General features: G+C 36.4%; 1 protein-coding gene across 1 annotated transcript in view; it reads right to left on the minus strand.

The window, feature by feature from the left end:
* The window catches only part of LOC145788465 (low-density lipoprotein receptor-related protein 5-like), a 111,875-nt gene that overhangs the window by 961 nt on the left and 86,033 nt on the right, over nucleotides 1-24,881 (minus strand). Inside the window, exons 11-16 of the mRNA XM_082600230.1 lie at nucleotides 24,523-24,753; nucleotides 23,476-23,604; nucleotides 15,057-15,212; nucleotides 13,636-13,910; nucleotides 2,820-2,976; nucleotides 1,077-1,247 (exon numbers count right to left, since the gene is read on the minus strand). Coding sequence (XP_082456356.1) covers nucleotides 1,077-1,247; nucleotides 2,820-2,976; nucleotides 13,636-13,910; nucleotides 15,057-15,212; nucleotides 23,476-23,604; nucleotides 24,523-24,753 — 1,119 coding nt within the window. The remainder of the gene's footprint in view (nucleotides 1-1,076; nucleotides 1,248-2,819; nucleotides 2,977-13,635; nucleotides 13,911-15,056; nucleotides 15,213-23,475; nucleotides 23,605-24,522; nucleotides 24,754-24,881) is intronic.

Consider the following 24,881-nt stretch of genomic DNA (forward strand, 5'->3'; position numbering starts at 1 on the left):
TGAATTTTGTACTAAAATCTTAGTCATAAATTACATTTTATTACATTTGATGGCCTATGTAAAACAAAGTGTGCAAAGCTAATTATCTGCAGATGTTTTGTCCCAGTCCTGCAAGCCTAATATTTAACCCACTGAATTGTTATGAAGTATGAATTCCATGAGCTTACAAAACACGTTTGAAATTTAAAAAGATAAGTTGAACAACTCAACCAAGATGATGTATAAAGTAAATGGTGGACACGTTTTAACTAGGGTGCATACAATAATAAAAGGTTATAATTTTAGCCACCCTGCAGCATTTGCATCTAAGAAAAGGCAAAGTCTATACTTGACTTTTGCTGTTAATAAAAAATTGAGAAGCTAAATGATGAAATTATATTTATTGATTGCGATAATTCATAGTTATGCAAACCTAACAGAAATATAGCAACCAACGCTATCATACAAGACTGATGCAAATTTACATAAACTTTCTTCAGTTTGCAAATTCGACATGAGACATTAACGTTTTTGTCGGTTTGAAAATCCTCTTGCATAGGCCTACACCACTCTTTAAGATTTAGTTTTCTCTTTCCAAACAAGAGAAACGAGAAAGTATGTGCTCAAGCTCAACTGCTCATGCTAAACTACTATGTACTGTAGAACGCAATTGGTCTTGAAAATTCGGCTGAAATGTCAAAAGACAAATCACACAATAATCCATTATGCCAAGATTATAACTAAAAAATTTGGTTGTTTGAATTGGTTCAAGTATGACTTCATTGGTTATATTGTTTTGAATTATAATGAGGTTTTTTGTTGTGGTTAACTCTAGATAAATAAAATACAAGCTTTTCATTTAACTTTTGTCATTGTCAATATAGTATAAATGCACCATATGACAACAAATTATTGATTTTTCCTTTAGTTTTTTTTACAGACGAAAAAAATCAAGTGAAGCATGATGATGATCATTGATCAGTTTCCTCTATTGAAGCTATGCACTTTTAGTTCTGATTGTACTTTTCAAATAAACTCGTTACCTAATTTAAATTTGGCTGGTGTGGTTGATGCTTGTGTAGGACAGAAATAATCACCACTCCATTTGCCATCTTGCTTACACTTAATGTATAATTCGTCATCACCACGTCTTGTTCCATCGAGGCATTTTAGATGAACAAGGGATCCGAATAAATTATCACATGAGGAGTTCACAACTTTTACCAAGTTGTCTGTCAGATATTGCTTCAATGAAAGACAACGAATCACTGCAAAAACATTAAAAAGTGCTTCAATGTTACCATTTTCAACTGCAAATCTTTGAAATTGCGAATAAACTTTTAAAAATTGAAACGATGTGTCAACTAGTTGCAGTCGTTTTGATGACCGGTTTATATAATTAATCCACAGGAACTTGAAGCGAAAAGCTTTTTTATATACTAACACATTGAAAAAATGGGAAGCAACACAAGAACATGTTGAGCTTAAAAGAGAACTATTTATTGTGATAAAGCCGGGATGTTCAAACTTTATCTCATGCAAGCCAGATTTAATAATGCGGAAGTGCCCGTGGGCCACTAACCTCTAACAATATTGTTTTGTGTAAAGAAATATGCTTATAGAGTAATATTGTGTTATTTAATGTCATTTTCATACAACAAAGCAGGGTTAGACAAGGGTTCCCAACCTTTTTCATCCTATTGTCCCTTTTAGTCGATATTTAAATCTCAATTTCTCCCCTATATGTCGAGTTCGTTTGCATTAATATTTTAATCTAAGTCTTAGACGAGAAACTAAACTCTCACTAGTAATAAACTCTTTAGCCTCTAATATTCTTTTTCATGCTAAAAATGATGAACTTTGATGAAAACTATTTTATTCAAGGAATATATTTTCACAATCATTATGCGAAGCCTCAGGACAGGCTACATTATGTCTGGAGCGAGCGTACTGTTTTAATTGTAAAATTCTTATATGATATGTTATTATTGGTTACTGTCCTATAATGACCTCTGACTGCGAAATCCTTAGCATCCGAAATCACTATTATGTGGCGTATTTCTAGAAGCTTCTCCGTACGTGCAGGTCTTGAAGCTTCTCATAACTTGCCAGGGTTGTTGTGACGTCATAAAGATGTTTACGTGTAGTGAAACTTGACCAGAACAATGAGTTCTTATAATGTAAGATTATTGTACCTTCTCGAAGTTACTAGACCAACAAACCTACTATAAATAGTGGTGTAATTTGCGCAAATTATTACTATTATAAAATGTAGTTGTAGTTGGTAATAGATGTAAAGATTATAATGAAATTATTGTTGATTGAGAGTTGAAGTTATTGAATACGAGTAGATGAGAATTGGTGCTATTATAAGTTGTGATCTAGATTAGAGTTATATGAAGAGCTGTGAGTGAATCACGTTCAAGTCTAGTAAGAGTTACAAGCGTTGGAATCTATTTCTGTTCATTGTTACTTTGATTATTTGCTGGAAGAGTTGAGCCGTTTCAAGAATTTTCATTTATCATCCTCATTAGTAGAACTATTCGACCATTTAATTGACTGCTTTTCGGTCGTCATTAATTCTTCCCAAGTCTCTTTCGTGGTAAGAGATAGAAAGAATCGTGACAATATTCAAAATATCAGAGCCAATGCATTTAACTGTCAATGTTGTCAAGATAAAAACAATCACAAGCTTCACAACTCATGAATACGTGAAAGAGCATTGCAAAGAGCACAATGAATGTCATTCTCCGCGTCTAATGTGTGGTTTTTGTTAATTTTGTTGATAGGCCTACTTATACCCTTTAGAAAAAAAAAATGATAAAAGCTTATAGGCCTACCCTTTACACTTATGGTGAATTTGCAAGTGTCGTGGTTTCCAGCAGTATCCACAGCTATGTATCTGTGTTCGTAGTTTCCTTCGCCAAGCATGAGAGGAGGAGGATTGACAGGAATCTCAACCATAACTTTCCCTGAGTTATCAGTAGCGGTAGGAATCTGCAAGGAGTGTTTTTACAGTGTATTATTAAAAGATGCAAGTTTTTACGTATAAGGATTGACTTGGACACTTTATCAAAATGACACAGAAGCATACTTAAGCCAAATTATAAATTGCAATTGTACTTGGAGGAATATTAGCCTTTCGTTTCTGAAGATGGTCAACAAATCAGTTGGTTAGTTGGTTAGCGGGTGACTTCTGGAACGAAGAAGCTTCAAGATCAAGCGCCGCTGTTTCTACTCTAGGGGTGTGCACTTGATCAACGCCCTTTAAGAACTGCTCTCCATTCAGCGGCATCTAATGGATGGAATAATTCTCCAGCAACAAGACTTCAACAATCGGAAACTTCACTCTGTCAATCTCGGTGACAGGGCCTGCGCCATTGATTCAAACCTCTACAAGTAGGCTATGCGAAACTGCCAGGATTAAGCTCTGCAAGAAGCTTTCCCTGTCCAAGGATAAAGATTCAATCAATCAGATCTGAATCAGGCTTTAATATGTGGTTGGCGTGCATTGGTTTGAAGATGGCTGATGAGGCCTATCTGCGCGATGAAGATTTTGCTGCAGGATGAACACTGGAAGGTTGCTTGGCTGGAGTTCTAAGTCAAGGGTCGAGCCTTGCACTGTTTCAGTTTTTTGACAGCGTACCGTACGTTTTTACTTTGCTAATTATACACCTTCAGAAATATAACTGCGTTATTTTGGTCGTTCTGCGGCTCAGTTTTCTTAAGAATTAACATCGATAAAGAATTTCTTCATAGAGGCTTTCAAAGCGCTTTTGAAGTGTTTTCTTTGATCACCGACTTGGCCTCTGCCGTTAGTACGTTTTCCGTACAACGGTTGTTTTAAAATGCGATGGTTTGGCATCCGTTAGATATAATCTACCAATTTAACTTGTGTTTTCGTTATGATGGTTGTCGTCGTCGTGTGAGCGTCTGGGGCCGAGGGTCTATTCTTTTACCACCCCAGATTCACGATGTTCCCGGACTACACTGGAAGGCTACTAGAGAGCAGCCAGTCTTTGGTTTTATCATCCATGATACGCAGACCTTCCACTCCGTTAGGTGGCTTGAAGATGGAGCAGTCATTGATGATGTGGTCTGCGGTCTTTTCCTCGGCACCACATTCACAGGAGGAGGAAGAGGCCATTCCCCATTGGTACATGGTTGAGCGGAAAAGCCCGACGCCCGTACGGAGACGGTTGAGGCGCACCCATGCCTGTCTTGGTAGTGTTAGACCGATGGGGCGTGTGTCGGCGTCGGGGATGAGCGAATAGAGTCTGGTGGCGGTTGACTTCCATTCAAAACTCCATTTATGGTCCGCCCAAGCAGCCGCAGAGATGTCTTGTACGTCAGCTTCGTTGATAAAAAGTTGAGGTGACAGAGATGGTGACGTGCTGATGATGATGGTGACAGTGCTGGATATGTTAGCTCAAATAAAAATTTCCATTTTTGAAAATTTGTCCGGCTATCGAATCTTGAGTAATTTTCTGAGGCAAGAAAGGTGGAAATAGTTTACTTACCTCCTCTGTTTCCTTTTAAGAATCCAGACCTCACACGCATAAAAATGGGCGGTCAGAATAACAGTTTTATAGACTTGCAGCTGTGGACAGCCTCATGCCACTCCTCTCGCACACACTGCACTTCAATCTATCAACGATGATAGATGCTTTGGCTATTCTATTGTTAATTTCCAACTCAACGGTGGCTTTGTCAGAAAGGATTCTTATTCAGACATATTTGAAGCTTTGACAGGCATGAAGTCTCTGATTATTTAGAATGATGAATGTTTCACCACTATAGTTTTCATGGGCTAGTTGGCACATTGCCACGTTTGTTTTAGTGCTGATTGTTAGCCCTAAATTATCGCAAGCAGTAACAAACTAAATCATTCGTTGTTAAATTCCATTTTTGAAACAGGCAATCAGGGTAATCAGAGCACAGTCAACAACATACCAAATTTCGTGAACGATTGTTTTTGTCACATAGGTGGTTGCTTTGAAACGTCTCAAAGTAAATAGTTTGATCAAAACGATAACGAATTGAAATACTGTTGCAATCTTCATGTTTAAAAGCATCTGTTAGTGTAACTGGAAACATCATGCTAAACAGAATGGGTGCCAAGACATAACACTATTTTACGCCATTTGTGACTGGAAAGGCCCTCAAATTAAAGAGCAATATTAATGATGAAACGGTTCAAAGAATAGTTTTGCCAAAAATTCGTGGTATATATAGGCTATGTTAACTCCACTTTTTTTGAAAACTTATTCTTTTGAAAACTCTTGAGGTTTCAATTCTTCGTTTAGGCAAAAAAAAAATACAAATGTTCCAATGAGTCAGACAAGAGAATACTGTTGCAGGCTACAGTATACTGAAACATACGGTAAACCAGTGCGTCAATAAAAGGAAGGGAAATTATTCGGATAATAGCAAACAATGTCAAACCTTCATTTCCCAACCTTCCCTTCCTGAGACATTAAAGTAAATGTCAGAATCCCTACAACAAAGATCCATCGATGCAATGATATATTGAGGCCCACAACTAGACTACTATAAATAGACCTTACTCAAAATGGATAAATTAATTAATATAGTAGCTATTTGAATAAGGATGGAAGCCTAGGTAGCTTGTATTTAAAAACCGGAAAATTTAAGTAGTTTTAATCTTGCCTAATACTTCTTGCTGCTTCAATTACCTTGCAAAGAAAAATGGATGAAGTTAAATGCATGCTGAAGCAATTGTCTGAAGAAATCAAGGAAATTCAAAAGGAGCAAAAGACAATAAAAGGGAAGTACCTGACTGAAATTCCTAAACCAAAAGCTGACTCTAATGGTACATCCTGTTTTGCAGATTTACAAAAAAATCCTGATGTGGAACGACTTGACAAAAGAATTGACCATCTGGTCAATAAATTCAACATGATGTCTTCTGCCATGAAGAAAATTGAAAATAAAATGGATGACCAAGAACAGTATACCAGACGTGACTGCTTGATTCTTCATGGATGCTCAGCCATGCCTAAGGAATCAATCAGTCGCTCTGCTCCTTCTTTTTTTACTAATTTTGTTATCCAAACCATAAATGAAAAGTTAGATTTAAACATCACAGATTGGGACATAAGTACTTGCCACCCTTTATCTAACAGAACTGAAAATGTACCAATAATTGTGAAATTTACTAGGAGGTCAACTCGAGATCTGATCTTCAACTCAAAACGCAAACTTAAAGGAAGCGGGATGGCCATAACTGAGTCCCTCACCAAAAGAAGGCTAGCATTGCTGAATCAGGCCAAGGAGAAATTGGGAAAAAGTAATGTTTTCTCATTCAATGGAAAAATTTATGCGTATGTCCACGACAAAAAGCATTGGATTCAGACTGAAGATGACATAACAAAGTTAAGCAATTAATATTAATTATTTAAATGATTTCTTCCATACATTAAGCTCCTTAACTGTTGAGAGTTGAAATGTTAAAACCTATTTTAGATGCAGTACTGAAAAGTACTGCTTTTTGATATAGCATTTCTTAAAGTCAGCTAGCAATATGCTGACATAACTTTAAAACCTCCAGTCAACCTCAACTGTATTATATTACCTTAATTACCTTGTTAAACTACTTTAAACTATTGATAATATACTTTTGATTATTGTTCAAATTTTAGCATATTTTTCTGCTTGTTTGTATACTCAGCAGTAGGCTGTATTTAAATATCATGTTCGGTTGATTTCTTCACAGCTACACAGGTAAGTCCATATTATCTATGCCTACATGTAACATCTGTGAGAAAGTTGTTCGCAGCAACCAGAAGTCCATCTCCTGCAGTGTATGTAATTTTTCTAATCATTTTAAATGTACAAACTTAACTCAGACTGATAGATCTTATTTCTGTACAAACTGTTTACATAACTCTTTACCGTTTTTCAACTGTAGTGATATTATATTTACCCAACTTTTTTCAATCAAAACAGCACAACTTCTCAACCAAGAGCCTACATTGCTTAATGAACTTTTTTCATCACTTGAAAATGAAGTTGTAAATACTGAAGAACTCGAACCTTGTTTTCAAGCTAATGATGTGTATATGTATTCTAACAAAGTACATTTTTTGGTAACAAATATGCAAATAAACCAATCCCTAATAACTATGCACCTTAACATTAGATCTTTATCAAACCCAAAGAATTTCTCAAAATTGCAGGCACTTGTAACGTCAATGACAGTTAAACCACATATTATATCTATTAATGAAACATGGCTTAAAGTAAACCAAACTGGTGAATTTACCTCCTTAGAAGGGTATGTTTTTCTCGCAAATAGTAGATGTAAACAAAGGGGTGGAGGAGTGGCTCTGTACATAAAAGATAGCATTATGTTCTCTGTAAGAAATGACCTGACTATTATGAAAGAAAAAATTTTTGAATCCCTTTTTGTTGATATATTTGTAAACAAGAAAAAGTTAACTTGTGGTACTATATATAGATCTCCTCAATCACTTGCTGCTGCCAACTCTGAGTTTCTACAATCACTCCTTCCTACAATAAAAACAATATCAAAATCAAATGCACAATGTTTCATAATGGGAGATTTTAATTACAATTTATTGGACCATAATAATTGTCACACCAGCAACTATGCTGATGCTATGTTTGAACACAGCTTCCATCCATTGATAACTAAACCAACTAGAATTACTTCATCCAGTACCACATGTATTGATCACATATGGACAAATGTCTATAATGCCAAAACAAATGCTGGTATAATAGTTGACTGCATCGCTGACCATCTGCCTGTAATACAATGCACTCAATTAGGTTCAATAGAAGAACTTTCATTAAACAAAGAGAAAAGATGCTACAGCAACATTAACATGTGTCATTTTGTAGAAAAATTATCTAAGCTCAACATTAATAACATCATGAATGAAACCAACACTGATGTAGCTTATAACATGCTTTTCAATAATTACGTTGAAGTATTTAAAAGCAGTTTTCCAGTGAAATCTGTAAGAAATGTAACAACAAAATGCTGGTATGATCATGAACTCAGTGATCTTCACAGAATGAAACAACTGGCATACAAAAAATATCTTAGAAAATCTTCTGAAAAAAACAAATCTAACTACAATGCTCTAAGAAACTTTTATACCAGGTCACTAAAGCTGAAAAAACAAAACTATTTTAAAACTTTACTATTAAAGCACAAAAATAACCTGAAAAAAACCTGGAACATTTTAAATCAATTATTAGGTAAAACCAGATGCAATGAACAGTCCCATCTTGTTAAAGGTGATGAAGTACTTATACAGAATATTGATAAGGCTAACTACTTCAATGAATATTTCTCTTCAATAGCATCAAATCTGGTGGATAAAATTCCTAATACAAGTACCAAATTTTCAGATTATCTTTCAAATCCTATCAGTGAATCCATTTTTTTGCGCCCCACTTCTGCTGATGAAGTCAAACAAATTCTTTCTTCTTTTCAATCCAAACTTAGTTGTGGAATAGATGAAATACCAACAAAGATATTAAAAGTTGTACCACAAAACATAATTATAGCACTGACCCACATCTTCAATTTATCCTTAACTAACGGTGAATTTATAACGGCATTTAAAACATCTAAAATAATACCCATATTCAAAAAAGGCAAAACTGAAGACTGTAGTAATTACCGCCCCATCAGTCTATTATCTTCCTTTTCTAAAATACTTGAAAAAATAATGTACAACAGAGTGTATAATTTTCTTGAAAACCATAACTTTTTCTACCCCCAACAATTTGGGTTCAGACAAAATCATTCAACTAACCTTGCAGTTTTGCATCTTGTTAGTAAAATTTCAAATGCATTTGAAAAAAAAGAAACCACCCTTGGTATATTTTTAGACCTGTCTAAAGCATTTGACACAATTGATCACAAAATTTTGTTAAACAAGCTTTACTATTATGGTATCAGGGGGGCAGCCCATGACTGGCTCAGTAGTTACCTACTAAACCGATTTCAAGTAGTAGAAATATCTCAATCAATGTCTACTAAACGCAAAATATGTTTCGGGGTCCCCCAGGGTTCAATTCTAGGACCTTTACTGTTTTTGATATATATAAATGATTTCTGCAACAGCTTACAACACTCTGAATCTGTAATGTTTGCTGATGACTCCAATTTGTTTTTATGTGGTAACAGTATCCCCGAGCTTTATGAACTGGCCAACATGGAAATGTTAAATGTAACAGACTGGCTGGCAGCAAATAGGCTGTCGTTAAATGTAAATAAAACTAAGCACATTTTATTCAACAATAATAATAATACAAAGTGTTTTAACTTCACCCATACATTATCTGTGTACAATCAACCCATTGAACGTTAGGGTGCGGTGAAAAATTAAAATTTTAGAATTTCAACAAAAAGTATGTCTTAAATGGTGGCCCTACACCTAAAAACATGTCTGATGGTGTTTTGGAGTTGTTGCACCCCTAACTGTCCGTGCAACCTTGAAAAGTTGTATGCGGGGGGGCCAAAATCATAAAAAATAGCATAACTCATGATCCATGTGTCGTAGAAAGTTAATTTTTGGCTCTATGGAATCAGAAACACCATGTTTTTATTTGTTCCAAGAGAAATTTTAACTCTAAGAGCAATAGAATTTAAGTTATGCTGAAATATCTAAATTTGAGACATATTGTGGGCAAAACTGTCACAAAATTGACAACAAGTTTAAACAAACCAATGACAAAATTTAAACAAGAAAAATTTTCATTTCTGTCATTTGTCAGTGCTTGACTGTTGAGCTTACACTTCAAATTTCGATAATGGAGCACTGGCTTATAGTATATTGGTACTGTAGCCTACAAAACAATGATGCAAAATTGTGTATGATGCGCTCAAATAACTTTGGGACAAGAAACTCTGTAGTTTGGGCTAATTACCGGTACTTAAGCTAAGCTCTTTAAATGTTGTCACTTGACTAATCAACGTGTGGGACATTAATCATAAGCAATACATTACACAATCATAAGCAGTGCATCAGTCAACACAATACGATGTGTTGTCAGATTTATTTTCTAAGAGAGTTTGTCGACAGTAAATTGATGCTTAGTATGAAACTTTTTCATAAGTTTTCTTGATTTGATTCGCTGGCGTATCATGCCATCTCGTTTTTCAAAACCAGCTACTGCTCCAGCAGCTTCAGTAACAAGCTTGACATGTCTCTCTACTCTTTGATTGTGACAGGGATGCTTTAAACTCAACGGTTTGTCATACAGCACGTTTAAATCAGCATCACTTAAGTCCTTGACAGCAGGTGGCTCTGTGATGCTTTCGAGTGCCAAATCAGTAAGTTCATGATATGACTTTGCCTTGACATTAAGTTTTGGTAAAACAAATTTTCGAATTGCTTGGTTGGAATTACCAACATCTTCAACAATCACATCTTTTTCTTCTCGATGCCATCCAGAAGTAGAGCCATCTCGTAATGCTCTTATTTTATTTACACCCAATCTTCGAATATCATCATCCTCTTCACACAACATTGCAAGCAAGGTGTTTTCGTGGTGGCCAAAATAAGCATTTCTTTGAAGAGTTTTCAAGGCCTCATCTTTTATTTGCTGATTTTAAAATTTGATAACACGCTCGTCGTCGTCAACATTCTGAAGAAATTCTTGCTGTCATCAGAAATCTTGTTATTCAGTTTGATGTCAAACCAAGAAGAAAAATATACTTTCAAACAAAATTCAGCCAAAACTTTAAGGTTCTTGGATCTTCTACATCCAAGAGTTAACCACCGAGAGTGCACGATAGGTTCTACTTCCATAAATCTCAAATCCTCATCCACTTCTCCTAAAATGATGCACCAACAAATTCTATAAGCGTAGAATTGATCTGAACTTAGATCATCAGTAATGTCATTTGGTAAAGTCGGGAAAGTGGAATATGGAAGTGGCTGAAACTCTGCAATAAGCCATTCGGAAACTGAACCGCCAATTTCTTTTCCAATTGCACCTGAAAAGCTGTCAGGACTTTTTGTGCAACCATCTAGTAAGGAAAAAATCGTAATGGCAGTTCATTGCAATAAAGTAAACAAATTACCCATTGCAATGGGCGTTGAAGGTGTCTCTCCAGGTTTACAATACAACCATTGATATTGCCAGTGTTCACAGCAGTTCCATTAGAACCAATAATTTTCAGTTTATGCTCCAGATCAGTTCCTGACAAGACATTATACAAATTTTTCAGCAAGTGTTTCTCCTTTACTATTGCTTGTTGTAAAGTGTGTCAAATAAACTAAGTCCTCTGGCTCACCCACAACAACAATGTAGTGTTCTTCCAATTGTGTAGACATTGAAGTTTTTCCTGTTTGTTCTTTTACCAAGGTTAGAGTTAAATCCTTTCTGCCATCAAAATAAATCGCATCAACCAGCTGAAAAAAGTTCTCTTCGTTTACTCTGATTTCTGTTCTGAACTTTTCTCGTTCTCTTGGGCCTGAAATTCGATTTTTACACGTAACTTAAATTCTATTGCTCTTAGAGTTAAAAGTTCTCTTAGAATAAATAAAAACATGGTGTTTCTGATTCCATAGAGCCAAAAATTAATTTTCTACGACGCATGGATCATGAGTTATGCTATTTTTTATGATTTTGGCCCCCCCGCATACAACTTTCCAAGGTTGCACGGACAGTTAGGGGTGCAACAACTCTAAAACACCATCAGACATGTTTTTAGGTGTAGGGCCACCATTTAAGACATACTTTTTGTTGAAATTCTAAAATTTTAATTTTTCACCGCACCCTATTGAACGTCTTAACACTGTTAGTTTCCTAGGCATTTTACTGAATGAAAATTTGTCATGGAAATCTCATATGATTCACTTGCTACTAAAACTGCGACGAAATTTCGGAATAATCTGCAAGATTAAACCTTACTTAAACACTGCGAATTTGATTTCTCTCTATCATTCTCTCATTGAAAGCAATCTAAGATATTGCATTAGTGCTTGGAAGCATGGTCATGTTACAATTGTAAACAAACTGCAAAAAATTTGCAACAAATTCATAAAAATGATCACTAAGCATGAACCACAATACAATGTCGACAGTTTTTTCACAATTGATAACCTTTATACCATCGAAACTGGCAAATTCATGTTTAAACTAAAACATAATCAACTGCCTAAAAACTTTAACTCGCTATTTCAACTTAATAGCAACTTGCATCACATATCAACTAGAAGTAGCAATCGATTTTTTCTCCCCTATTACTCGAAAAAGTTAACCCAACAATCCATCCAATTTAGTGGAGTTAAAGTCTGGAACGATCTCCCTAAACACATTACTGAAATCGAAACCTTTTCATTATTCAGCAGCAAGCTGAAAACCCATCTGCAAACAAAAACTCAAACCGATTAGCATACGTCCATTGTGTAATAGATACCACTTTTGTACATTTAATCGTTCAAGTACTACTGTTTGACACCTAGTATCTGAGCTTATTACAACTGTCAATGTCGTACATCTGCCATCACCACCTTAAACTGTTCAGTTTCAATAGGCTGCTATTAGATACTAATATGTTACCAACGCAATACGCCTTCAATTAGCCAAACTACGTATAATATACTTGTTCACAGAACCTTATAACTCTCTGTTACTTTGTTGTGTAGATTTATTTGGCAAGAGTACTTCAACAATGAAGCTGTAGGCCTATCACTCTCCAGAAGTTTGGTTGGAAATTCATTTCAAGAAACTCCATCCCGCTCCGATACCGAAGTCACCCGCATGCCATCTAGACCATTTTCATAATTATCATCTTCACTACATTTTTCATCATTCATGATCATCAGTGTAATATCATGCTCAAATAATAAGTTAATTAATCTAAAATCCTGTACCCATCAGTTATCAATTCCTATTCAATATCACACCACTGTCGTTGCTGCGAACACTCCATTTTCCTTAAAACGATGTACTGTACATAGTATTTTGTATATGTAATATGTTTAATATGTAAATAATATGTAATATGTTTAATATGTAATAATATGCCGTATGTTCATTATTTATTCTTGAATGCTCGTGTTGTTGATTTTTCTTTTTTATATTGGTTGTAAGGTTCAGTCGTCCCCGCATGGTTTCATCAACTGGCACACCTCCAGTTGCTTTAGGTATGTGGAGCCAACTGGTTCTTCCAACTAATTCATCTACTTTAAACTGTTAGGTTTGGTGGCCGTGCTTAATTTACTTTCGTGTACGTAACCTTTAAATTTGCATCGCATGCACGTTTTAAACTTTTGTAGTTTTGCCACCTTTTCCTTTTGTTGGTTTTGTTCCCGTTCACTATTTGTAACTTTATCATTGCTGTTGTTTTCCGACAAAGAAAAATAAATTGAATTGAATTGAATTGAAAAAAAATATAGTCTAGTAGTGAAAGGATGTGCTTTCTGAAGGGAAAATAAAACTACTGTATGTTTTGCGATGAGACAACCAAATGAAAGCTCTTTCCAGGGTAGGCAGAATAAATATCCCACAAAGAAATTATTCAATTACAATGTGACATACTTTTTAGGATGAAAAGTCGCTTACTAATTAACAATTTTGTAAACCAAGATCTGATTTGTAATCTGAAAACACATGTAGGTTACCACCTACAAATCAACTCACAGTGTAATTGGGGAATACTGTAGTGTTACATTGAGAAGCAAATAACGTCATTGACAGCGGACAAGTTTTCCCAAAAGAAGGTGGAATGCCATCTGTTGCATTAGTTGGTTTATTGCACGTTCCGTTGAACTTGTTCCCGCACAAACACACTCTTGTAGCCATAATTTTATTTGTCTCTTCTGCGTTTAAGATGGGGTGCAGCAACATACTGCTTTTCGGAATTGGGATGCATAGCCCTGTACAGTTTCCGTTGCCTTTTTCACATGGATTGATATCTGCAAGCAAAATTGGAATTAACTGCCAGACAATATTATTGTTATAAAACGTGACAAGTCAGTTGCGACAAATGAAAATTTTGAAATGTAGTACAGATTATCCGCTCTAGAACATATTATAATCACGATTAGCATATACCTGCATATACTACTAGCCTAAGTAGTGATTGGCGGAAACCAAATAAATTTTACGATGCAAAGAGGCAATGTAACTTGCAAGGTAAAAATACAGTTAAATTAAAAAGAAATTGTAACAACAACCTTTTATTATATTGGCAAGTTGAGTAATTGCTTTTTGAGTGCAGGTTATACTAAAAAAAAAATCATGAAAGCATGTTTCATAAACGCATTTGAGTAAATTGCGTTTGGTTTGTATTGACATTAGCCTGCCACTGTTGCCTATGTAGCGGCGCAGTGAGTAGCAACCCACTCACACACAGCTGTAATCATGACAGCAACATCCCGAGCACATCAGTGATGGTAATGACTTGAGAACAAGGCCTATACTTCTTGTATTTCAGTTTATTGCAGTTGAAAGGAACAAATCGCCACCATCAGAACGTAAAAAAAAGCCGGTCTGACACCAAAATTAAGCCGTGAACAAAACGCAGAGCGAAAGTGCAAAACAACGACATCCACACCAGGAACCAAACTTTAGACTAACAGTAATAATAGAAAAAACAGAGAGAGACTGTTCACCAGGCATTTTATATGCAATATCCAGATCACTTTTATTAGTAATAATAGAAGTTACACCCACACCAAGACATAGTGGTACATTGATACTAAGCACTGGTCGCTTCAGCTGAGAAATCCGTCTTGATTAAAAACGAGCCGCTCAGAGCATATAACCACAACACATTGATTGCAATGCGGCATGTAACAAAATGTGCAACGTAACACGGACGCAAAACCATGTAGGCTATCGATGTCCCAATTGCAAGAATACAATCAAGCACTATGGCATTCCAATTCTAAGGTTGATAAAATGGAGAGCCTACAGAAGATACACAGACTCCAGAATAACAATAAGCACGGGAAGCGACGTCAAGGAATGTAAAAACGATGTATGGAAAGCTCGCAGGAGCTACATGTACTTTTGTAAATAAACCCAATTCCAATTATTTTCATAGTTCAAAGTCTTACCATTCTCGACTGCTCCAGTTGGTTTGTCAACAAAGGCGTGAATATCGCTTGTCCGGTCAAATATCGAAGGTCCAAACATTTCTATTCGTTTATGGGTATCCTGTTTGCGCATGCGCATAAGTGTAGGTCTATTCCAGTCCGACCAATAAATAAAATCTGAAACAAGGATAAAACGATAATGAATATTTATGCGAAATGTTTGCACATGATCATTGTTTTGCTTGCATTGTCACAGTGGAAGTATCAATGCCGACAAAACTTAGTTGTGCCCTGTATACAGAAATAAAGCAAAAAAACATTTTTTGATTTGTCACAGCATCAAATCTTTTGTTGAAATTGTTGGAAGTAACAATGAGAAATGCTACCATAAACGTTGGCACAAGGAAAATAGTGAATTATTTTTTATTTGACAGTTTCTTAAAAAACTTGTGTTCTTTAAGATTCATATATTGAGGAAGATAAGTCGGATTGCAATGCAGCTATAAAAGTAATACAAGATTGAAAAATGTAGCCTAGCTTACTACAAAAGGTCTGGACAGAAATTTTTTACAAAAATTATTGAGTTTTCATATTGAAGATTGTTTAAGAATTTTTGTCTGATGCTTGTAAGCATAGTATGCCTGAATAAACAATTTACGAGGTGTTAAACCATTGGTTAAACTTGCATAATAATTTGTAGCACTGGCCGACATAATTTTTGGTGCTGGCAGTTTTTGAACTGATTTAGACTAACTTTGGAGCGCTGATTCCGAAAATGCAATCCGTTTTTCTCTATCAGGTCAACGTTTTAAGTTACAGTGACTTTGACTTTTTTACAATTGCCCTACAAAGTAGCACAAATACAATAGCTATAAAGCTGTCACTATGGGATTACAACGTTTATTACTCTTGCATTACATTCTAAAACCAACAATGAAAGCAGACAATGCCAAGACAATTGTTTTCTGTGTTAAATGCTAGTAGGTGCATTGTGCAAATCAAGACAGCATAATTGTTTTTTTTGGGGGGGTGGAAGGGAGAATCTAGCGCGCTTATGGCTACAACATCTAGAAGACGTTGTCTCAATAACACAAATATTTTCTGCTACATCTGTGGTGATTAGAAAGTAGAGCCTAATAGAAAACCAAACAATGATTTTTTAAAGCGTGCTTATTTTGCTTACTTTAAAGTGAAGTTGGGGGATCAAGATAAGTCTTGAGTTCCCTACATCGTTTGCAAAACTTGCAAAGAACATTTACGTCAATGGACGAACAAAAGAAGAAACGGATAAGGTTTGCTATTTCGCAACCAGATTCAGAGTATTAAAGTGTCACATTTATCCAATTTTTAAATATAATGCAGAAACCTGGACAATTACCAAATCAGAATAAAAGAATAAATTGGTTTGAAATGAGGGCATTCCGAAAAATGCAGAGGGTTTCCTGAACTGACAGAAAAAGCAACCCAACTGTTTTAAATCAAGTCAAACAAACAAACAATCTACAGTGCCGATAAAAAGTTTAGAAAGTTTTGGAAAAAACTTAAAAATCAGATTAATTTTGTCATACTTCGAACATCTTAAACTTTGTCATATATCGAACATCTTCAACACACCATACTGTAGGCCTATCATATGTACTAATATTTAGTGTGATAACATTTGTTTTTGATGACATTTTGATTAGGGCGGGGCATAGAGTCTGAGAGGTTTTTGCACACATTTTCGTCTATATCCATGCACCAAACCTCTGTAATAATTGTTTTAATTCTTAGAGACACGGATTTTGGATGAGTCAACCTTTTTGCAGTTTGCCTCCTATAGACCCTAAGTCCGAAGACCTCTTGGCTCTTCACCAGTGAACCCTCGGTACATCCAAGCAGCTGCCAAGCACCTTCCGTCTGTCTTGGTTTGGGGGTGCTTTTCTAGTCAGAGCCAAGGGGCCTCCATTTCTTACTTAAATGTCAAACGATGAACGCCATACGATACATCAGTGTCCTAGATGCTCATCTTCCCACTTTTATGAAGATTCATGGATGTACGACTTTCCAACAAGACTCTGCACCATGTCATAAAGCTAAGGCGGCTATGAAGTGGTTTCAGACCAAATGTGTAAATGTGCTGAAATGGCCAGGAACCTCTTCTGACCTGAATCCAATCGAGAATTTGTGGACTTTGATAAAACAGAAAGTCTCTAGATCAAATCCAAGAAGTTTGGCGGAATTAAAACGAATTGTTACAGAGATTTGGTGCATGGATATTTTCGAAAATGTGTTCAAAAACCTCTCAGACTCTATTTCCCACCTTATTCAAAATGCCATCAAAAACAAAGGTTGTCACACTAAATATTAGTAGCCTACATATGATACAATTTGGTGTGTATTGAAGTTGTTCGATATATGATAAAGTTTTCTGAAGTTTTAATAATAAAAATTAAGAAAAAAAACATATTAATCTGCTTTTTAAGTCTTTTTTCCAAAACTTTCTAAACTTTTTGCGGGCACCCCAGCTAGAAATTTCACGTGTATTACACGTAGATTCTACGTACCTTGGGTATACGTTAATTTTAACGTGTAATACACGTATAAGTGTCGACACTATTTCACGTGTATTATACGTATATTTGGTGGTGGATTTTACGTGTTTTACACCCGCATTCCACCTAATTTCCGCGTATCTGACAACACTAATACACGTGTTTACCACGTATATTTGGTGGTGGATTTTTCGTGTTTTTCACCCGCATTCCACCTAATTTCCGCGTATCTGACAACACTAATACACGTGTTTTCCACGTATATTTGGTAGCGGATTTCACGTGTATTGCACCGCATTCCACTCAATTTCCGCGCATCTGACAACACCAATCAACGTGCTTTCCACGTATATTTGGTGGACTTTACGTGTTTGTACAATGTACACCCACATTCTACCTAATTTCCGCGTATCTGAAATCAACAATTTAATGCATGTGTATTTGTTATCTATAAAGATTAGGCGTATTGTGCGCCATTATTTTTATCCATTGCAATATAGATCGTCCTTGTTAACTGCAACTATCTGCGTATTCAACTTCAAAAACTACATATCAAAGAACATTTATTTATAATGCGAAACTCAACGGTTGTATTAGTGTTTGTGCGTGAGGCCGTGGTGATAATGTCGTCGGCGTAGACGAGCCAGCCTACACGAGGTTGGAATGTCAAGTCTGCAGGACCAGGTCTTGCTGCAAATTTGCTCACTTCCCCGTACGGATCGCAGAGTTAGTCCTGTTCCGACATGATTTTCTTTTCATTTTTCTTGTGTTTCTGAAAAACAAGAACAGCGTACTCGGGAGGATAAAAATGCGTTAATCAAATGAACAAATAAATAAATAAGTAGGCTTAAATGACAATTACTTAATCGCTGATAAACGTTATTATCCTTTCCTGTAGACCAGTGGTTCTTAACCTTTTTTTTATCAAGCCCCCTTTCAAAATGGTCATGTGCCTCGCGCCTCCCTAGATTTTAAATAAGTATCATACCAAAAAAATTGCATTTTTGTCTGTTTATTGCACACATCAGTGAGATACTTGACACTGCTTCTTAGCGACTAGATTTTTAATGCGCGGTTTAACTCCAGAGAGTGAACAACGTAGGTTTCCTTCAACTCTCGGCCTGTTTCTGTACTTGGTCTTAATAGCAACGAGAGCAGAAAATGCACCTTCACAAAGATACGTGGATCTAAACATTGTTAGAATTCGAAGAGCCCTAGTTGCGATAAGAGGGTAAACAGGAAGGCAATTAGCCCAGAACGTCTCAAGTTCCAGAACGTCTCAAGTTCCAGAACGTCTCAAACAATTTGAACAAAAAAGTAAAAATGAAGCAGCGTCGAGAAAATTTGATAAATCTGAAGGAGTTCAGCGCAAAATAGTTTTGTAAAGTTCTGGTCTAACTAATAAAGCAAGAATTACTGAATACAATATAAAATAAGATAAAATACAAAATATGACGAACAGCATAGGTCCTAGGACATTAAAGTAATTTAAAAAAATTGAAATTGTTGTACAGTAGAGCTCGCCCCCCCCCCCGCCCCCGGTTAAAAACTACTATTGTAAACCCTTTGCAAAATTTAAAGAAAAATTTGTGATTGCACCAATCCGGCGGCGGTATCGGTAAAGAAAATGAAGTGTTCAATGCAAGCCTCTTTGTCTGATGTCCTTCGTCATCATCACTATCTAAACAAAAAATAAAAAGTTTACCGTAAATTTCAATTACAACGAAAATGTTTTCTGTGTAGTAGCCGACCTAGCATTAAAAAATCGGTCTGGTACTATTGGGAGAATCCATTTCGGAGACACCTTTTTTGGAGATTTCTAAAATCCCACAGGAGCCTATATATATTGAAAGGAATTAGCTTATAATAGGTTATTTACCATAAAGTCTCAACGAGAAAAAAAACAGTTGTCAAACGGGGTTTCATGATTAGTAATAGAGGTTAATAAGATAAAGTCTAAGTGAAAAAAAGTAATCAGGACAGAAATGGTCCAAGACTGACTGCAAAGCAGTGTTCTATAATATAAGACAGCCGTGCCAGTCTATGATATTTCAAGTGATCAACGAAGGTATATACTAGGTAGCACAAGCTATATGGTCGAACAATGGGTGTACTGTGAGATTGTACTGTACACGTATGTATAGTTGTACACTGTACAGTCACGGAATTGCTTTTAGAGTCTCTCCTTCAGCCAGTATCAACTGTGCTACCTACGTTGATCACTTTCTACATATATGGAACTGGATAGCCTAAAATTTTCGGGTAATAACACAATACAGGTGTGAAGAAAGGCGTTCTTCCCGGCTATCAGCACAAGGCTGATTACTCACTAGCACAGCGAGCTGCAGTGACGCTTCGCTAACCAGAACGGTGTAGCTTACATGGGCTTACATGGGCGCCTCATGGGCGAAACACGTGTCTATCGCTGTCTATTCGATGCTACAATCGGCTGCCAAAATAACTTAAACACAATACAGGTTTGCCCAATATTTATAGATATACAATCACTAAAGTTAGATTGCAACAGTCTGTTTCCCCCTATAAGGGAGATATTTACTGACGAACCCTTGTAACAGAAGTGGTTAAGCTAACATTCTGTATACATAGATAAAGCACTACTATTGTTTCTCAAAAGGGTTTCTTTATTGATTACCCAGCATACAAGTCGATGTCATCAGATAGCCGAGACAAAAACGTGTTATCCCAAGTTGTGTCAGTTTGAAAAGAACGAATATTGCCATGCTAGTGTCTTTTATCACGAAAATATTCATACGCCGGTGCTGCCAGGCGCATTGGAAATGAATTAATAAAACATGAACGTTGGCTAAACAGTAGAATTATGGAATTATGAGAACGTTGGACTGCACTGCAGAATAATGGCTGGTGACGAATATAAGACAGCAGTCGGTACACCCTTATAGAAAGAACAGAGGACTTCTATTCTTCTCTTTGTACGCTTTCTGATGAATGATGATCTGATCCTCTTCTTCCAAGTTCGAACTATATTCTGCTTTCTCTGACATAGCTAAAGCAATTTTATAGTCATCTGAAAAATAAACATTTAAGCTAAACTAAATATATAGGTTATCAATAATTCACTTCATGCAAAAATTATCAATACTTGTCATAAATAAATTGACTACAAAACGCTCTTCTTACCATAAACATAAAATTTGTAGCAATATAAAAGTATAGTATTTCTTACCATTACAACCAAGGACTCTCATTGCGTATATAGGCTACAATGTTCATTTTGCCTTATCCACAATTGAGCATTTTTTAACATGATTGCTTGCTCCAAAGGGTGGCCAATAACATTGATCTAAGTTGGTAGTCTGCAAAGTGCAAAGTAAATAGGAATACCATTAGACCAGAAATTAGACCAGAAGACCAGACCATTAGACCATTAGACCAGAATGCCATTTATAAACTGGGTTAAGCAAATTTGGTATTGTACTGGCTTAAAAATACACAAGATCAACACTTGTCAAAAAGTGGAATTGATTTTACTGCTACATACTACTATGTTGTTAAGCACAAAACTGGATAAAATCATTTTTCAAACAATCCACCAATGTTTGCTTTGCAGCCTAATTAACCACCAAGCCAATGCCGTCAATGAACTTAATAATGGTGCTCACCTCCTCTATAACTGTCCAATGTCCATGTGTGTATTTTGCCATTTCTTGACACTAATTAGCGGTTACGGTTTTGGTTACTGATACCTTGAATTTCATTTGTGTGCTCACTGTGCTACCATTTCTGTTCATCAAAACGCTGTTTGGGTTTACATGCACGACTGCACGTTTGTTTGCTATCCACCTTCTTTGGTAAAGTCTACACTTTTTATTACGATTATCCATTACAATAGTAAAAATATTTCTAAATTAGATTAAAAACAGTTTTTCAACAATTTTGAACTACCGATTACGTCTTGGCTTGGCCTCATAGAATTGAGACATTTTGGTGCAAGTCACTTAGGTGTGGTGGGTCTTTGGCAAGCACATTATGGTGTGAGGTCTTTTTGGTGCAAAATCTGGGTAGAAAGTGTGCAGGGCTGCGATTTTTGCCTTTTTTGACGGCAATACCGCTCGACACGCACCATCACTATTTGACGAACGCCGTGCCTTACGGGCTGTGGCCGAGTGTCGGCAGCTGTGGCCGAGTGGTTAGCGCGTTGGGCTCGCAGTCGAGAGCCTGCATGTTCGACTCCAGCCACTCGCACTTGCTGTTGTTTCTCTGGGCAAGAAACTTTACGATAATTGCCTCTACCTAGTGATCGATTTTCGAGTAATGGGTAGTACCAAATTTAAGTCATAAGTAGAGTATACAACCGGAAACAGACATTGCTGTCGGCTGCAGCGTAGGTCAGGTGTATGTCAGAAGGCGTACACCGATGCATAGCGCTCAAGTCCGCTTTCCCGCAATGCAGGATAAAGATAAACAAACAAACAAACAAACAAAAAAAACTAAGAGGGGACGTCAAGTCAGGCTGGGAGCAATCGGGCGAAAGCATCATATGATGCAATCATAAGAGTGCCGACTTACGTAAATTTCTTTGCGACAGGTATTTCAAGGCAAGGCCTAAAAGCGGCGCTTCAAGCGAGAAAATCCTAAGGCGTCCGCGTCGCCATTATAAACACTGGGAGAAAATGCTTTGATTGAAGTTTTAACGCCTGGCATCAAACATTTTGCCACACTCGTTTCGTGCTATTCGACGCAACGGGTTTCTTTTATATATATGAAATAACCTAGGTTATTTTTCGTTGTCAACGTCTATGCCAGTTTGTATTTTGTCGTATGGGCCAATTAACAAAATTGACTCTGTGAGATACTTATTACGCAAGCATTTTTACATCTAGAAAACAGCCGAGTTTCCAACTAGATGCTCACAATCAGAAATATAGATGAGAAAGGCCACTATAGACATGAGTTTGCTTCCAGAAGAACAGTAGGAAGTCACTGGGCATGGACTGGGCACAAGGTAATATGCAAGTTGTAAGAACAGCATAGCTCTTCCCGACTACAGGTAGGATAGTTTCAGTTAGTCGGTATCCTTATATGACCAACAAACGAAAGAATTCTCCGCCAACACGGATGGCAAAACTTCGGTCGGTCTTACCGAGAAACGGTTAAGGTTTAGCAAACAACGAGTGAAGTGCGGGATCTGTTTGAAGGAACTATCGAGAGATGCATTGCCAATTCACTTAGGAACTTATCATTCAAGTAAACTACCGGCTCATAGCGTTTTGTAGCCTAACGTCTCTCTAACTTACTCAGAAGACTCCAAGATATTGATGTTACCATGAGCATCAAACTTCATTTTCTGCACAATCCTCAAGACTACTTTCGTGATAATCTTGGCGATTTGAGTGACGAGCAAGGAAAGCGATTTCATCAAGACATTAGTGAGATGGAAGTCAGATATCAAGGGAGATGGGATGCTATCATGCTAGCTAATTATATTGCTGGTCTATTAAAAGCGATGATGCTTTTGCAGTTCACTTTTGTAGATCTCTAAGCGCAAGTTTATGGCAGACACTTAAGCAAGGTGAAGAATAAGAAGCTACCATACCTGTTATTCCTATGTTTGTGTGTACGTTTTTAAGTTCTTTGTTGGCTTGCTGAAATTGATTTATGTCTTTTGGCAATATATTTGACTCGTGAATAGATTTCACATGAGCAATTGTGCATAGCCTAAGTGCACTCATGCAGTGGAATCACCGTAACTAGCAAACTAGACCTGATAGACAAAAACTGACTGCATTTTCGAAATCAGCGATCACAAATTAGCTAAAAACAGTTGAAATATCTTCGGCACCAGAGTTCTTTTTTTTTTTCGCTAGTGTAGTCAGTGATTTGCTTGTGAACCAGCCTAAATTCCTGAAAAAAAGTAGCAATATTACCGTTTGTAAGAGTAAGACCAAACACATGAGCTGGACTTTTCTGCCTGACAAGTATTTCTCTATTGGTACCATCCAAGAAAGACGTTTCAATCACATCTCTTTTGGCATCACACCAGTACAGCTTGTTCTCTGCGTCATAAAGTAGATGGTTCATACATAAACCTTTATTTTTAGAGATGACCTACTGTTATTACAAACAATTCTTTGATTAATAACGTTATGATTGTGAGATGAGAATCATTAGATAAATTTGACTAAGTAAAATTAATTTTATAGTTTTGTAAATCGACAAATTCATGCAATTTGAATGAAACAGAAAAATTCGTTAAAACAAATATAATTATATAATTACAGTGAAACAAGTTGATAAATTTAAATATCTTGGATACATTTTAACTTCCGATGGCAAAAGTGACACTGAAATTAAAAAGAGAATCGTCATAGCAAAGGATACTTTCAGTAAAATGAGCAGAGTCTTCAGGAATCGCAACATGACAATAAAGACCAAAATTAAAGTTTTAAAAGCATATGTAGAATCAATTCTAACCTACGGATGTGAATGCTGGACAATAAGTAAAGATATAAAGAAAAGACTAGAGGCTGCTGAGATGTGGTTTCTCAGAAGGATGTTGAGGATATCTTGGACTGAAAAGAAGAGTAATGACGAAGTTATGAAATTGGCAAATGCAGAAAGGAGATTAATAACAACAGTTAGAAGGCGTCAGATGCAATTTGTAGGCCATATTCACAGACATGGAGATTTGGAAAAATTAGCACTATTGGGGATGATACAGGGAAAAAGAAGCAGAGGTCGACAAAGATTAACTTATTTAAACAGCTTGAATCAATGGGCCACAAACACAACAGTTAAAACGAACGATCTTATACGAATGGCAAATGACAGAGAAGTTTGGAAGAGCATGATTGCCAACGTCTGTATCAGATCAGGCACATACTCATCATCAATTATATAAAGTTCATCTTAACATGCTTTTGGAAATAGATTTTTTAAATGAAAAATTTATTTCACATAAAATTAAGACTCACCAACAAAATCAGCAGCTAACCCATTGACCCAGTTTAAAGTCTTGTTAATGACGATTTTTCGTTCTGAACCATCCATAGCCGCACACTCTATAGTATGTTTACCCCAGTCTGTCCACCACATCAGACCAGAAATGGGATTTAAAACTAGTCCTCGAGGTAACTTGATGTTTTCAGAAATTAAAGTTCTTCGGTGACTCCCATCTGTTTTTACCACGTTTATGGTGCCTGTTCCTGAAAGATACAAGTTATTCGAGTTTTATACAAGCCAAGTCGAAGCACATTTTCTGGTAGGGGAATAAACATAGAACCAAATTGCAACCCTGCCGTAGGTGTTTTAAGCTGGTTGAAGATTTATCTAA

This window comes from Aplidium turbinatum, chromosome 2, assembly GCF_918807975.1.
Source record: "Aplidium turbinatum chromosome 2, kaAplTurb1.1, whole genome shotgun sequence".
NCBI lineage: Eukaryota > Metazoa > Chordata > Ascidiacea > Aplousobranchia > Polyclinidae > Aplidium > Aplidium turbinatum.